We start from the raw sequence: 14774 nt of genomic DNA, 5'->3' as shown, positions 1-14774 counted from the left end.
CCTGCTCTTTGAACTATCCCTAATACAGTACATTAGCACCATTTCTTACTCCTGCTTCTCCACAGTGGCACTGAATAAGGCTCTGCGATAAATACATAGGCATAATCAGGCAGAATTAAGGTTAACGATGGACTTCTGTAATTTATGAGTATTTACTTGTGCATACTTAGTTCACATAGGCTCATCAGAGAGAAGAAGATTAGGGAAAGACTTCAAGGCAAGTCACCAAGGACAAAAGCAAGACAGCAGAAGTAAATGGAAGAAGCTAGGAATTAAACACTATTGTGAAAAATTATTTTCTGTACAACCTCTGTAATATCAAATATCTAATATCAAAACTATAATAAGAAAGGAAGGATCAAGGGCACATGTATGAGGCAGAAATACATTCATGGCTAAAATGGAAAGGTTTTAGCAGGAGATAAGGGTGATCAGCAACTCTGAAAACCAGACCACTTATCAATATGCCTACCTCAGGTATCTAGGGCTACAAATTCTGCCCAAACCTTCCTGAACATTTTGCTTTGTCACAAGCTCCAGTAGGGTTTGTTTGTGATCACTGTGCATGAAGCTTGTCCTCAGCGTAGCATGGTGCTCCCATCCGCCAGTTAATTTGTAGCCTGAGCGTCGTGGTATGGGCAAACAAAAGTTGGAATACATATCAGTACACTCTACTGGAGCAGGGTCTCAATGCTGGCTTGGTGCCAGGTAAGGCAGCCTCTGGTGCCTTCACTCTCAGCCATGTGTTCAAAATATTAAGCAACAAGCTTTACAAGTTAAAAGGCAGAATTATTTCCACCTGGCTGCTGACAGAGATCAGAGAATAAATGTCTTATCTATCATCACTAGTACCTGAATATCTTGAGATTCTGGGAATGCAACTCAAGTTTGCTGAGACTCAAGTCATAAAGCACACTCTGTGTGTACAAAGTATAGTTCCTTCTCCTGTATCTGTTCTGGCATTGAAAGGCAAAAAAAAAAAAAAAAAAAAAAAAAAAAAAATGGAAACAAAATGGATTGTGTCAGTCAAATAATAAAAAAAATGATTTAATCTGGAAAATATATGGAAAGGAAGTTTGTTGTGAACACATTAACCATCTCTATGTGATCCCTTTCCTGACCTTAACCAGGATTTTATGCAGGACTTTAGGGATATTGCAGTGTGCCCTCTAACATCATAAATATTAATAAGCGTACATAAATAGGTTCCTACATTCAAAGGCTGTGGATTCAAGTAAACACTTTAATTTATGAAAGAGGAGGGGTAAAAAAAGAATAGTGAAGGTGATGTTTTTAAGCATCTTTGATTTTTTTTTTGCTTGAGTAATGTATCTTGTTGTCATCTGCAATGAGACAACCCTTTTCCACCTCATTGAATCCAGTGCATGAGATGAGTCATGGGAAGAACAGGTACCTTTCTATGGGTGTAGAAGATGACAACACTAGGCCAGTGCCCTGAGTGTTCGCTCCTCTGCTTCCCGCCAGCAAACCGAACCTCTTACTCTTAGCAGTCCCTGTAGCAGTCATGGCCTCAAGCTTTCTAAACAAAACAGCCCAGGTGGATGGACAGGCCAAACTTCAGCAGCTACCTGTCTTGTTAAGGCACTACCAACCCCAATGACACTGACTGCTCAGCAAACAACAGTCTCCTCGCTGCAGCACTCCTTCACAAGAAGCAGTAAGGCAAAGGTGGGGGCTCTGCACAAATCAATGTATTGCACTCAAAAAACAACTGCTCTGTGTTTAGTTGCATGCTGTGGGAGAAGCCAGGAGTGCATTCTCCTTAGGGCCCTCAAGTCTCCTCTAGGCCTCAGTTTCCCTATTGGTAATGTGAAATGGTCATTACTCACAAAGCCTGAAGAGGGTGATGTACACCAAAGCAAAGAGATGATGCTTTCTGCTCTAGTCGGGGCTGACAAACTGCATACTTCACAGTGCAGTGGATGTTAAGAGATGGCCAGGAAGCTGTTGAGGTTGGGCAGGTCCCATTTTTCAAGCCTATTGTAATTCTCACAATTTCAGCTCCTTGTGGTAGTGTTTAAAAAAGCAAGATAAGTAAAGATGTATGCAAATGTCTAGCTGTCATTCCTCAAATAGGACTAAATTTTTTCCTGTGCATGGCCCTCATGACCTCAGAGTTTGCTCACTTTCTTCAGAAATGAAAGATCTGTCCTAAAGGAAATTACCATTTGTTCACATTCAAAATTCATATTATGATACTATATCATATTATATTATGATATAACATTAAAAATGTTTAAAATCTTAGTATAGCAAAGCTATCATGAGTTGAAACAAAGTCAAAAGCAAACATTATGACTTTATACAGACAATCTGTTTCAGCTGCATTAAATTCATCATTTAAATCATGTTTCACAGAAATATTTGAAAATATTAATTGCTTCTTATGGAATTTCTAAGGTTTATAAACTCAGCTGTTTTTGACAGAAAGAACCTTCAGCTTTAGTTTAAAAAAATCTGTTACTAGGCCTTATTGATTTCATTTGCATTGGATGGATAAATGTGTAAAGTCAAATGGATCTGTTTAACAAAGAAATTACTCTGGAGTGGCCAAGTCGCATCAACTGCAGAACTCGGCTGAAGAAGCAGTCTTTATTAAACAGCCACTGTACAATTTCTAAGACAATTCTAACAAATGGTGTTGATTGTGAAGATGCTGAAGAAAGTCCAGAAGTGATGCCAGTAACCTCTACTTCTAAGCAAGACATACATTGATCTGATGGGATAGCTCAATGGGAAAGAAAGGGAAGAGAAGTAAACATGCTCTAGGTGACCCTGTTGAGCAGGGAGGTTGGACTAGATGATCTCCAGGGGTCCTTCCAACCTTACTGATTCTATGATTATAAGAATGGTATGAAAAGGTGCTAAAATAACATGAGGCAGTGAGTAAGATTAGAATGGGCTGAAAGACTTGTTGCTGTCAGCTCTCTGTCCTAACTCGCTCCCAGAGATTGCTACCCCTTAGTCAAAGATTAGGAAAAGGAGTGTATGTGCACTCTGAAACATGTCTATTTACATTCCATAGTACTAATGTTTATTATATCCAATTTAAGCTTAGATTAATATTCTAGTGTGTAAACTAAGCAGGTCAGGAAAACATACACCTCCCATTCATCCATCCCTGCTGCAGAGATATTAGCCACCAACAAGGAAACAGAGCAGGTAGCTAGAGATATTTATTTTAAATTACTCTAGTGCCAAATATGAGCCATCCAAATATTTAGGTGGACATCCAAACACACAGTATTGTAAGAGTAAAGGCCATCTGAAATACACTGGGTCACTGTCAGAAGAGCACGCCTGCAGAGCGAAAGTGGATATGTGCCCATGCATATACCAGCAATGCCACCCACAGCCCACTCACTAGATCAACACAGGGCTTGGATTCATACTAGGTTATGAGTGTGGTGTGTAGAGGTGAGCCACATATCTAATTGTGCTTGTAAGTGTTTTTAGGTAGACAGCAATCATTTCCTCTGGTTAAGACCTTTTCTGTATTGCATAGGTGCAAGGATGGTCTCTCCTAGTGAGAGCTTTATGCTAATAACATAAAGCCAGGATAAAAGTAAAGTTTGCACCTTCTCATTAACGGATACCTCTAATTCATATTCCCCCAGGCCCTGGGGTATGATATCTGGATAAGCACTGCCTACACAGGTGCAGGCAAATGTGTGTTTGTTCTGAGCTGGCTGAACCCTTATCTATTCTTTCTGCCATGTTGTAGCTTCTCTTTGAGCTACATATACAGCTATATTCTCCTGAATATCAGTCAACAAAAACAAGGCATCGCTAGCATTTCTCAGAGGAGAGAAAGGAGTAGCTCATAGTTTCTCTCTATCTTCCTCCTCCTTCTCTCTCTCTCCCTCTCCCCTCTTTTCTTTCATGTATATTACCAAGTTTAATGCACAATCCTGGAAAAAGTCTCTGATTTCAGGTAGTTTCCTCAATCTCCTCCCCCCATTTCAGATCATATTATATGAACTCGGAAAAGGCTTCTCCTTTTCCTGAAAGTCAGTCCTACCCATGAGCAAAGCTCTCCCCATTGACCCACTCCAGTTGCAATGTACTCACAATTCACAGTGACTCGGACTTGCTTGACATCTGCTGAAGCAACCTCATTGGCAGCTTTGCATTCGTACTTGCCCGATTGCTCTCGTGTGATTCCTAGGATCTCCAGGTACTCTTCCTCACCTTCAAATTCTCTGCCTGGTAGGACAAAAATGCAGATGGTGGTTTGGTTAGGCACATAGATTTAGGGAGTCTTCTTTTTAATTCTATAGAAGAGCAACCACAACAGGGGTTCTGCAAAAATAATGACAGCTATTTGGGGAGGTATTTGAAGTTACTTCAGTAGCCATATCAGCAGGAGGCTTGCATTTTATTTAATTAAGGAAAACTGAGGGTCTGAAAATCTGAAATCCATTCTGTATAAAAGTGGTACAAAAATGTTTTATCCCACAGACTGTCCAGACCAGAGACAGAGAAGCAAAATCTCCACTACACGAGGCCAGAGTGAGTTCACTACTGTGGTAACTGAGTACCAAGGGGAGTTAGTCTGCTGATGGGCTGGTTCAGGAGTAGCTGGCAGATGTAGTGGCATATTCTAACAGCAATCTTTTGGCCACACAGAACTGTGAACAATTTCCTTCTGCCTCTCAGAACAACAGCCACCCTGAAATACCATCGATCAGAACAAGCTGCAGTTAAACACAGCCAAACTGAGAGAAACAAAGTGTAATTTGACCCACGGAGACCAATAATCATTATAAACCTCTGATCTACTGAACATACAAAATGACACATTTAAACTGTGCTGCCTCTCTAACACAGTTTTGAAAGCAGTGACTTGAGCATCAGGGTTACAGCCAGGGACAGGAGTCAGGGGAGGTTTGTGGCCTTGCTTTTAATTCACTGTATGACCTTGGGTGAGTCACTCCATTGCTCTCCCTCTGTAAATTGTGGCTAATAACCCTGCTCCCCTCTCACCTACTGGTCAGAAAAAGGTGGAGAGGCTAATGTATGTAAAACACATTAGAACCTTCAGACGACAGGTGGTGGGGAAGCATAAAATATTAGTATTAGTGTATCTGTGCTATTCCTTCAGAAACCAGACTGCAGCTTTTCCTGGGAAGACTATGAACTATGTTATCAGTACTGTGCTGGGAGATTCTTCCCTCCCCTGAGAGGGCTGCAAGCATTGCGCAGCAGCACAAGGCCCAGTTGCTTGCCTCTGCATATACAAAGAAACTGTTCCCCAATCCTTACAGGGTAAGGACCAAGTTTTCAAAAAAAGCTCAGCACACAAGGGCTCTCAATCAGACTTCTAAGACAGCAGTCAGATTTTCCAAAGAAACTCTCTGTCCAAAAGACATTTTCTGCTCAATGGGTGCTGATCACTTCTGAAATTCTATCCATTTCACGTAAGTGCTTAAGTTGTTTGATGGAGTTAAGATAGAGTCTGTGAGGACTGCACAGCTGCCCTTGGCTCTGAGGGCCTGGGTAAAATCAGTAGTTAAGCCCTCTCTCTGGTGCTTAAGTTCCCATGGTGCTACCTGAAATGGCAACATTATCCCACAACACAGACACAGGTTTGCTGTAGCATATTAGCCAGGTCAGGCTGGCTGCACACACTGGGGATGCCAGCTGTATGCATTTGCCGTCGGCATCAGAGACAGGGACTTCAAGAACTTTGAAATCTGCTGACAACTCTGTTCCTTACACAATCATTTTTGCCTTTTTTTTTCCTTCAGGCAATTTTCAGAACCATCCTTGGGGAAAACCATCCCCAGACATGGAAACTCGACATTAAAACAACACTGTACTATTATCATGCAAAGACAAGCCTTCTTCTTCTTCTTCTTCTTTTTTTTTTTTTTTTTTTTCCAGGAGGACAAACCAGCAATTCCTTTTCCAACTTCTACCAGATGTTTGGGTGAGTCAAAATCTCACTGCTATGTCTAAAATTTGTAACTGCTTTGATGCAGTTTGATGCAGATTTTCATATCCCCTAGCAGGCCGGCAAAGGGCCTTGCTGCATGCAGCAGTGTTTTTTACAAGGTAAGGATGCAAAGCTGCCTCCTGCTGTATACTCAATGCTCCCAGGATATTGTTCGCAACCTTTTGCTGTGCCCTGGATCTCAGGCTACAGGGAACACGGTGAGAGTCTGTGGAAAAAGAAGTAAGAGTTGGATTTTCACAGCCGCTCTTTATTGGTGTGAATCTGCACCCAAGAACAGGTTTGGGAATCTATTCTTCTTTCACTCTGGTGCGAGCAGAGTTCGAGAGCTTTACTATCCTTATTGTTCAAACAGTTTTCCTAGAGTGTGACTTGAATCTTCTTTGCTGCAATTTAAGGCCATTATTTTTGTCTTAGCCACTACAGACTTAAAGAACAAATCATTCTCTCCTTCTCAGCAATAGCCTTTTATCAACTTTAAATCAGTTATGTTCCTCCTTCAGCTGTCTTTTTTTTTTTTTTTTTTTTTTTTTTTTTTTTTTTGATGAATAGCGCCAGGTCTTTCAACTTTTCTCCATAGATGAGGTTTTCCAGACCTTTGATCACTCTTGTTCTTTTGTTTTAGGCCTCTCTGACTAGTTCACTTTTTTCTGGAAGTGCAACTCCGCAAATTGAACACAAGATTTCAGATGAAGTCTTGCCATGACGGAACAGAAAGGAAAGGTTGCATCACAAGTTCTGCACTGTGCTGCAGTCTATACGGCCAATTCACTGTCGTTTTGCTATAGCATGATTCATATTTGGTTGGGATATGCTTTAATCCCCAGATCTTAATATAACATATTCTACTTGCTCAGAGTGCTTTTTGAAAATCTCAGCCACAACTGGAGCCTACAACCAGCAGTCCCCCTTCTTTTACACCAGCACTCCCAGCTGTAGGTCAGTCAGTTGACTGGAAAGTAATCAGACATCAAGGAAAGGCTTATAAAGAAAAGGTTAAAACATAATTTGCCTGTGCTTTGCAACTTGCTCTGCCATTCTGCCTTGTTTATACACAGGGTTCATTCCAAGTGGAACTTGCTTCTCCTGCAATTTGCCCTTGTCACAAGTCTGTCACTGTAATGAAAAGAGGGTTGAGGGTGACTTACCAGCTCTAATGGAGTGGCACCCTCATTAAGGGTGCTCTTAAGCCTGTCTGTCAGAGAACTGTATCAATGGGACTTCAGGGAAGTACCCTAAAAGGGTGTATACTTTCCTAAGGGAAGATATTTTTCAGCTCCTCCCTATGCATAGCCAAGCATTTAAAGTCTAAACTATGTACCATCTCCTGTATGGGGGGAGGGTCTTGAGCAGCTACATATAACCCTTGCCAGCTTCAAGTAGATGATGAGCTACTGGCTTGCCCAGTGGAGCTCTCTGGGGATGAACGAAATCAAGGACATTTGTTTTAAAGGGTATACCAAAGATATCAATAGGCCTATTCAGCCCCTAACTTTCCCCTGCCCCAGGACACACATATGAGCATATCACTTCAGGAACCATTTCTGTGACGATCTCTTGCTAAAATAGTGGTAGTAGTTTTCTTGTCCCTGCACCAGTGATCTATGTTTCAACCCCAGGCAGCAGTATTTTGCTCTGCAAACTCAGTTACACTCATTTGCACGTCACACCCTTTTGCTTGCAACCCTGCTCCCTATAAAAGTACACTAACTATTTCTAGAAAAAAAGAGCATTACTATAAAATTGAGGTGTCACAGTACAGTTCAGAGAGAGAAGAGATGTGTGTTAGAAAAATGTCAGGTTGTGATATCTTGCACAGAGCTGTAGAGATGTTTTCACTAATTCACCTTGGCAGCTAGATTAGGTGAGTCATATTAACTCTAACCTCTAAGGCAAGGGGGAGCGGGGGGAAAGCAGAATCAGATCTTTATACACAGAGCAAATTTACAAATGTTTCCAGTCAGGAGGCAGCTTTGGCAGGAGGCTGATGGTTGTCACTACACAGTTTATCAAAGTGAGAGGGGAGAAGGTTTGAACGATGCTCTTTGGTAGTGATAACAATGAACATATTCAATTAGGTGAGGGGATGGAATGCAAACTACTGGCAAGCAATCTACTCCATTCCTATTAACAGAAGACAGTTGCTTTGAGCATGTTATCCAGGGATGAAATACTGACCCTACTGCCAAACTTTCGTCACTGACGAGGACTGTCCTCTGGGTGTTTTTTTTTCTGTGTGGTTGGTTAAGATGTTTTTCAGTGAGGGGCTTCCACGGTTTCCCTGACTCTCTTCACCCCAAAGCACCTCCCCCTATGACTTTAGGTAATCTTCCTCCCAGTGGTGTTTTTGCCTTTCACAAGCTCATAGGTTGCTTGGTTTGTTGCTACAGTTGTGTTAAACACCATCTCTCCAAGAAGTAGTTCCTTAAGTCTGTCAAAGAAATCAGGCAGAGGAGCTTTCTGTTCTGGAGGCTGGAAATGATAAAGCACAAGCCTAGGAAGCTTGGCAACCAGATCAGCAGGGAACAACTGGAGTGTGCCAGAAGCCTTCCACCGCTCTGAGTTGGTAGAGGGTTTTCGGCTCAGGGATCTGCAGCAGACAGCTTGGATGTGTGCAAGAGGAAGCTTCAACAAAGGCCCATTTGCCTCAGCCACGTTCCCCATCCCCTGGCTTTCCAATTGGACTCATTAAAGCAAATAATGAACCTGCACAGCCAACCTGCTCTGTAATGCTGACCTGCTGGCAAGAAGCCCCCTTTGAACCAAGCCTGTGCATGGGTATACCTCATCTCCTTCTCCCCTTGGAACAGACATACCCTGCACCCCTGTAGCCTCACTCCCACTCTGCCTCTCAACCCTTGTTGACATGCACATCTGCTTACGCTCACGTATACGCTCTCACAGCCCATTGTACGTGCAGAAATGCAGACTTACGTCTTCCCCATGTGTTTACAGGTCTTTGCCGCCTCTTTCCAAAGAGCAGCATAGCCCCTTGCACCACCACACCACCATCATTCTCTTCACAAAAGCTAAACTCTTCCTTTCGAGCAACAAAGCACACCCAAACAAAACCACACTTGTACTGCGTGCAGACAGCTCATTCAGCCAGCCAAGGAAACGGCAACACACTCAGACATGCACTCTTAACAAATAGGCCTTTCTCTTTATGGCCTAGTTCCTTAAATTTCCACAGGGGAAGTTGGTCCTCAGAGAAGGCAGCCATATTATGCTATGTCCTATGCTGTTTGTGCCTCAAACACTAGGCTCTTTCTTGTGTAGAAATTCCTTTAGCTCTTCTGTTTAATATTGCCGTGTGCTTAAACTAAACTGTGGTTCAGACCCACTGAAAGTATCTGTTTGCATTTGTTATGTGGAAAAGGAGATCAGATACTCTGCTTCTATGTTTGTTTTTCTTCCAAGCCTCTTTGTAGCTGTGAAGAGGGGAGAGCAGAAGGGGTTATGCATCCATGTTGGGCCCTCCTCCGCCTAAAAAAAAATTGCAAAGGAATAAAAAGACTGCAAATCGATAACTGCCATCTGAAGGCTTTTTTGTGTGTGGCAACTTCCAATGCTGAACTGCATTTTTTTCTTCTCTCTGTGCTCTTCATTTATTGTCTAAGGTCTTGCTCACCTAACTTTCTTCCTTCCCTCTGCACCTTACATTCCCTAGGAACAGACTTCTGACAGACAAAAACAACTAAGGGAGACTTTGACATCATTTTCTTGTTTTACCTCCAGCTGTTTTCTTTTTTTTTAATTCAAAACTTTGAAGGTTTTGTTTATCAGCCTTCATCTCCTCACCCACCACAGATTCCAATGAGCTTGGCATTTTCATCCGTCCCTTAGTTGAAGAGACTTGTTTTCAGTAAAGAGATCAGTGGAGAGCAGCAGATGGTGGATGAGTAAAGGGACAGCTAGTCCTATAAAGCTACAGGGAGGAGGGAAGGTAGAAAAACTAACAAGGCATGGGAAGCAGTGAAAATGAGGAAAGCTGAATTCTGAGAGAAAAATAGAGAAAAAGAAAGATAATGGAGGTGGGATGAGCAGATGGACTGAGGCTGGGAGAGAGAAATGGAAATAGAAAGTGAAATTCTTCAAAAATATGAGAAAAAGAAAAAACAGTGATCAGACACTGACAAAGAGAAATACACTGAGACAAAGAGTGAGTGAGCAAGACAGCAGGAGAAACAGTGACAAATAGAGCAATGTACAGTGCAGAGAGATGCAAAGACTTCCCCTGTGTAAATGGAACTACGAAACAACTACTGCCAGAGGGATAGGAACAGAGGGGTCAAGTGTAGTAAGGCAATAATTACTCTGTTTAAGCAGCAAGGCACAGCAGGGTATTTATTGTTCAAGTTGGCCTCATGCCTCCCATATCCCTAGGTCTGTAGCTATTACACATAAACCAAAAAAACTAGTGCAGTGACAGCGAGGGCTCTGGCCTGGCTCTGACTTTATGAATGAGAACGAGTCAGATCAGCAGGGAACACCCTGGCACAGTTTTCCCTGGCTTTCACAGGACCTTACTCATCAGTGACGGCATTTCCGCCTCAAAAACAGAGCTGGCTGTGGTGCCTGCAGCCACAGCCTACGCTGGAGGACATCCTGGCTGGGACGAACTGGGTGTCTGCTAGCGCAGCCAGGGTTAAGAAAGGTTGCAATTCCTCCTTTAAGACATTCATCAGTTTTCAGCGCTTCTGAAGGCCTCAACTACTTTTCTGTCCTCTAACGAGTAGAAATTCAGGAGAAACACACCAGCCGTAAGCCCATCATGCACAACAGTGTTGCAGCTGAGAAAAGACACTGTTATAGCAATAACTTAACTGTTAAAGCTGCAAACACATTGTTATAAGGGACTTCACCTCTAAACCCACCGGTTTCTACTTCCTTGGGACATGAGGGACATGTGCTTGGCCTGTTGGCCTCACTGAATGTCCACTCCTGCTTTATACATATCCATAGACAAGCATTAAAGGTCATCATAGTCTCTCTCCCTCTCTCTCGCATGTACCCACAACCCTGAGTGTGGCACAGAGCATGTGTGCACTGCATCTGAGCAATTCATTAATTGTTGCATTCAAAATCTACATGTGGACACACGAAAAGAAAGGGTACTCCCTGCCCCCAAAACCCCAACCCTGCCTTAGGTCAAAATCTTGTGTTTGACCAGCGGTGAAGCATTTGTGAGAGGAGAGCATTCATTTCTGCTCTTTGTTTCACCAGAAAGAGGAATTACATTCTATCTAAATTTGAGATACAATATAACTTCAAAAAGTGATTTTATGTCAAAGAAAGGCATATAATTTTCTATATCAATTTCTTTTTTAAAAAAACTTACTGAATTTGACCCTAATTTACTAACACTTTTTTTCATGAACACCAGCATTTTTTGATAGTTGAATTGTCCTCACACAAAACTGTCCATGATGCCAAATAAGTCATCTAATGCCACAGCTACAACATTACTCTCCCAAAATACTGCATGCTGAATGCGAGTTATGTCATGAATGTGCTAACAAACATGAAGCTCTAATTCTACTGCCAAGAAAATGACATATAACATGGACAAACTAATATTTGCACTGTTTCTGCATCCCCACATTTCTGGGCTCTAGCTTTTGGAAAGTACAACAAGATAAGGTAGAAGCTATCATCAACTAGAAGAGTCTCTGACATGATACCAGATTCTTGAGTAAAATTGTACATAAGAAGGCAGAAGTAGGTAGTTCCTCAGAGCTGAGGCGACCATGTCAGAGCAGCTAATAGAAAGAAGGTTGAAAAACAAGTGGTCCAGCAAAGAAGTGGTCTCCCTGGAGCCCAGGCATACGAGTTACTTGATGTGCTCAAGGCAGCACACTGATCTCTTTCCCCTAACAGAGTGGTCAGCTCCACAGAGAGATGTGCCCTCATCTTCCGCTGACTAGGAAAAGCGAATAGGCCAGCACTTGCCTCAGGCAGGGGGAACAGCAGGGAGAAAAAAAATCAGTTGGTGTTTTTTTCCCACTGTGTTAAGCATTGGAAGGTAATGCAACTCGAGAGCTGCTACAGGGGACTGGGCTCTCTTGTCTGTCATGAAAACCTAGGAAAGGCAATTAAAATACAACAGCAACCAGTCAGCTGTTACAGTCTCCTGTGATTCTGTCGGTTTGTTTGCTACCACTTGGCCTCATGTAGTCTCTTCCCTGTACATTCTCACATTTCGGACAAAGCAGTCATTCTATCATTATTATACAGGTTGAAGACAAGTTCTTCTGTACAGATCCAAAGCCAAAGAAAGGACTAAGAAGAATAAGTTCCATTTCAGGCAAGTTCCACCAGAAGCATGACTGAACTATATCATTTCTGTCCTGCAAGTGAAAAGCAGGGATGGATTGCAATGTAGTCCATAGTTTAGTGCCACAAACACTAATGTCAGTCACAGATCTTAGGGAAACCTCACGTGATGATGCTCTCTGACACAGGCAGTGCCAGTCTGTCAATCTAGGAACTATAGGGTTGGTCTGTGCCTGGTGGCATCTTTAAACAACCTTGTTATGTTACTTACAGGAGTCTTGTGTCTCTCTTAGAGCAAGACATGTTCAATATACTATTGTGTAAAAAATCAGGTGGTTTGTTTTTCTAGCCATCCATGAACATATTTGTCCATGAACCTTAGCCTAAATAAAAATTATAAAAAAAATTTAAAAAAAAGAAAATTCAGCTTAGCTGACAGAATTCCATCCATTTATGTTTGTAAGCTGGAAGAAGGCTTGAGAAATTATAGACTTACTCAGATTTACTTGAAACTGGAAACAGCTGCACCTTAGAAAACTTACAAATTGCTGCGGCTCCTTTCACTGCAAGCACTTAATTGCTAGATCACACAGCCCCTGAACCTCCTGTGTGTTTGCAAGATGGCAATTTCTGTAGCTCATTCCTGTTTTCAGTGAGGCTACTCTGAACACTGAGTTAACAACTCAAATGTAAAGACTGGGGATTTCCAAATTAGTTTGATTATTACCACTGATTTTCTACACAACTATAGTTTTCAACAGAGGAAACGAGGTCGAAGAGTTAAGCCACTTCTCAGCAACATTTACCCTTTCAAAAACATGTCAGTGTGTTGTGATGCCCAGTGCCAATATTTGTATAGGTAGATTACCTCCTTGAAAAATCATTTTGTTTGATTTTCTGTTGACCATTCTCCTTGCTGTAATGTTTCTCAATTAGAGCTAGCACAGTGACTGCCTGATACTATCTCCCAAATTTGCTACTGCTGGAAGAAGCACAGAGGTTATTCTCAAGGGGGCACAAAAAGGGATCAGGAGACGAGACTGGAGTGGCTGGATTTGAGGACTAAGGCATGAAGCAAGAGTAGATGCCAAGGCAAGGATCACAGAGATTTCTGAGTGTGCTGGGGTATGTTGAGAATACACTGTCTGGGCTCTCACACGCTGCAGGGACTTTTGATCAGTTTGGCTGGCTCTTGTGATATTATCATGTGAGGTATCGGCTGCTGATTCGTAGCGATATTGATCTGCTTGAATGATTGCTTCAGTCTAGGGTATTTAATTGCAATGCTATTAGACTCCTTTGCTTTCTAAAGACAAAAAATCTCTCAATTTGCATGGCACAAATTGTGAGGAAAGAGGAAGGGATTTATTTGCTCCTGACTCAGTGAGTTACTCAGTGAGTAATCTTACAATCGTTCAGGGTAGGCAAGCAATGAGAAAATAGAGACTCTAATTTTGAGCTTTTTTAGCTCCCAGTCGCAACTCTTACAGTTGCAAGTACAGTTGTTGGTCATCAACACTACTGTAAATCCTGACTATCAGGTATGGTCTCTCCATGAGGGATATGGGAAAAAAACAGGGTTCACCAGAAAGGGAGAAGAAAGACAATGATGAGTAAAAGAAAGTTTCAAACAAACTTCCTGATATTTCCCTGGTTACACTGTAAGTTTAGGAGGGGCTCTAAGAATGAATCACAAAGGCATTTCATCACCTTCCTCGCAATTCCTTAATGCTTTTTCTTGTTATAGTGCTTACAGAAAACAACTGTAACACTGCCAGTATGTGAAGACCACGGCTAAACACGCTGATCAAAGTGTCTCACTGGGTTCTCCCTCTCTGTATTCACCTGTTACTGACATGGACAAGAATCTACTTCTCTCTCCCTTCCCTTCCTCCCTCCTCAAATGCATTTGGATAGAGCAAAAGTGTGACAGAGGCAAGTGTCTTGTTTTGCCATGAGTGCTGGCAACAGGAACCCAAAGGAACTGACCTGAGAAAGCATGAAATGCAATCAATTTTATTTTGAGGAAACTATTGTTCCTTTCTGCTAAGTTTCATTAGAAATTCAGGAGTTTCATTAGAGTGCCTTTGCAACTGCACACTTGTGGAAATTTTACCAGAACTAAAATAGCAGTTGTTCTAGTTAAGCCAACACAGAGCAGACCACCTTCATCACTGGCATGATTTCCTCTTCCTTGAGGAGAGAGAGGAGGCGGAATCACAACTGATGAGAGTGGAGGAAGGGGTGCTGAGTCCATTTAAATGCTCTCAGTTACTCAAATTAGAGCATAGAGGGAAGTCTTTCACTGCTGTAAGGATTAAAGTAAGCTTCTGATCACATATTTTATTAAATGGTTATATAATGATTAATGCTTGAGAGCAGGGTTTCTAGAAGCCACTAAATGCTTTAACAGGACAAGACCCAGTGGCTTTCATTGGCATTTGTGCTTGTGAGTCACTCAGGTACACTGGAAAATCTTACCTTTAATCCTTTATTCAAATCAGTTCCTCATTTACTCCAT

The 14774-nt window shown here is 42.0% G+C and overlaps 1 protein-coding gene across 3 annotated transcripts in view; it reads right to left on the bottom strand.

The window, feature by feature from the left end:
- The window catches only part of LSAMP (limbic system associated membrane protein), a 1028143-nt gene that overhangs the window by 28084 nt on the left and 985285 nt on the right, over positions 1–14774 (bottom strand). For all 3 annotated transcript variants that reach the window (XM_062571880.1, XM_062571871.1, XM_062571889.1), the window contains one exon: positions 4093–4227. In XM_062571880.1, coding sequence (XP_062427864.1) covers positions 4093–4227 — 135 coding nt within the window. The remainder of the gene's footprint in view (positions 1–4092; positions 4228–14774) is intronic.

The sequence above is a fragment of the Rhea pennata genome, chromosome 1 (genome assembly GCF_028389875.1).
Source record: "Rhea pennata isolate bPtePen1 chromosome 1, bPtePen1.pri, whole genome shotgun sequence".
NCBI classification, from domain to species: Eukaryota; Metazoa; Chordata; class Aves; order Rheiformes; family Rheidae; genus Rhea; species Rhea pennata.
Note: the sequence above shows the minus strand (reverse complement) of the source record. Positions and strands in the feature narration are given on the sequence as shown.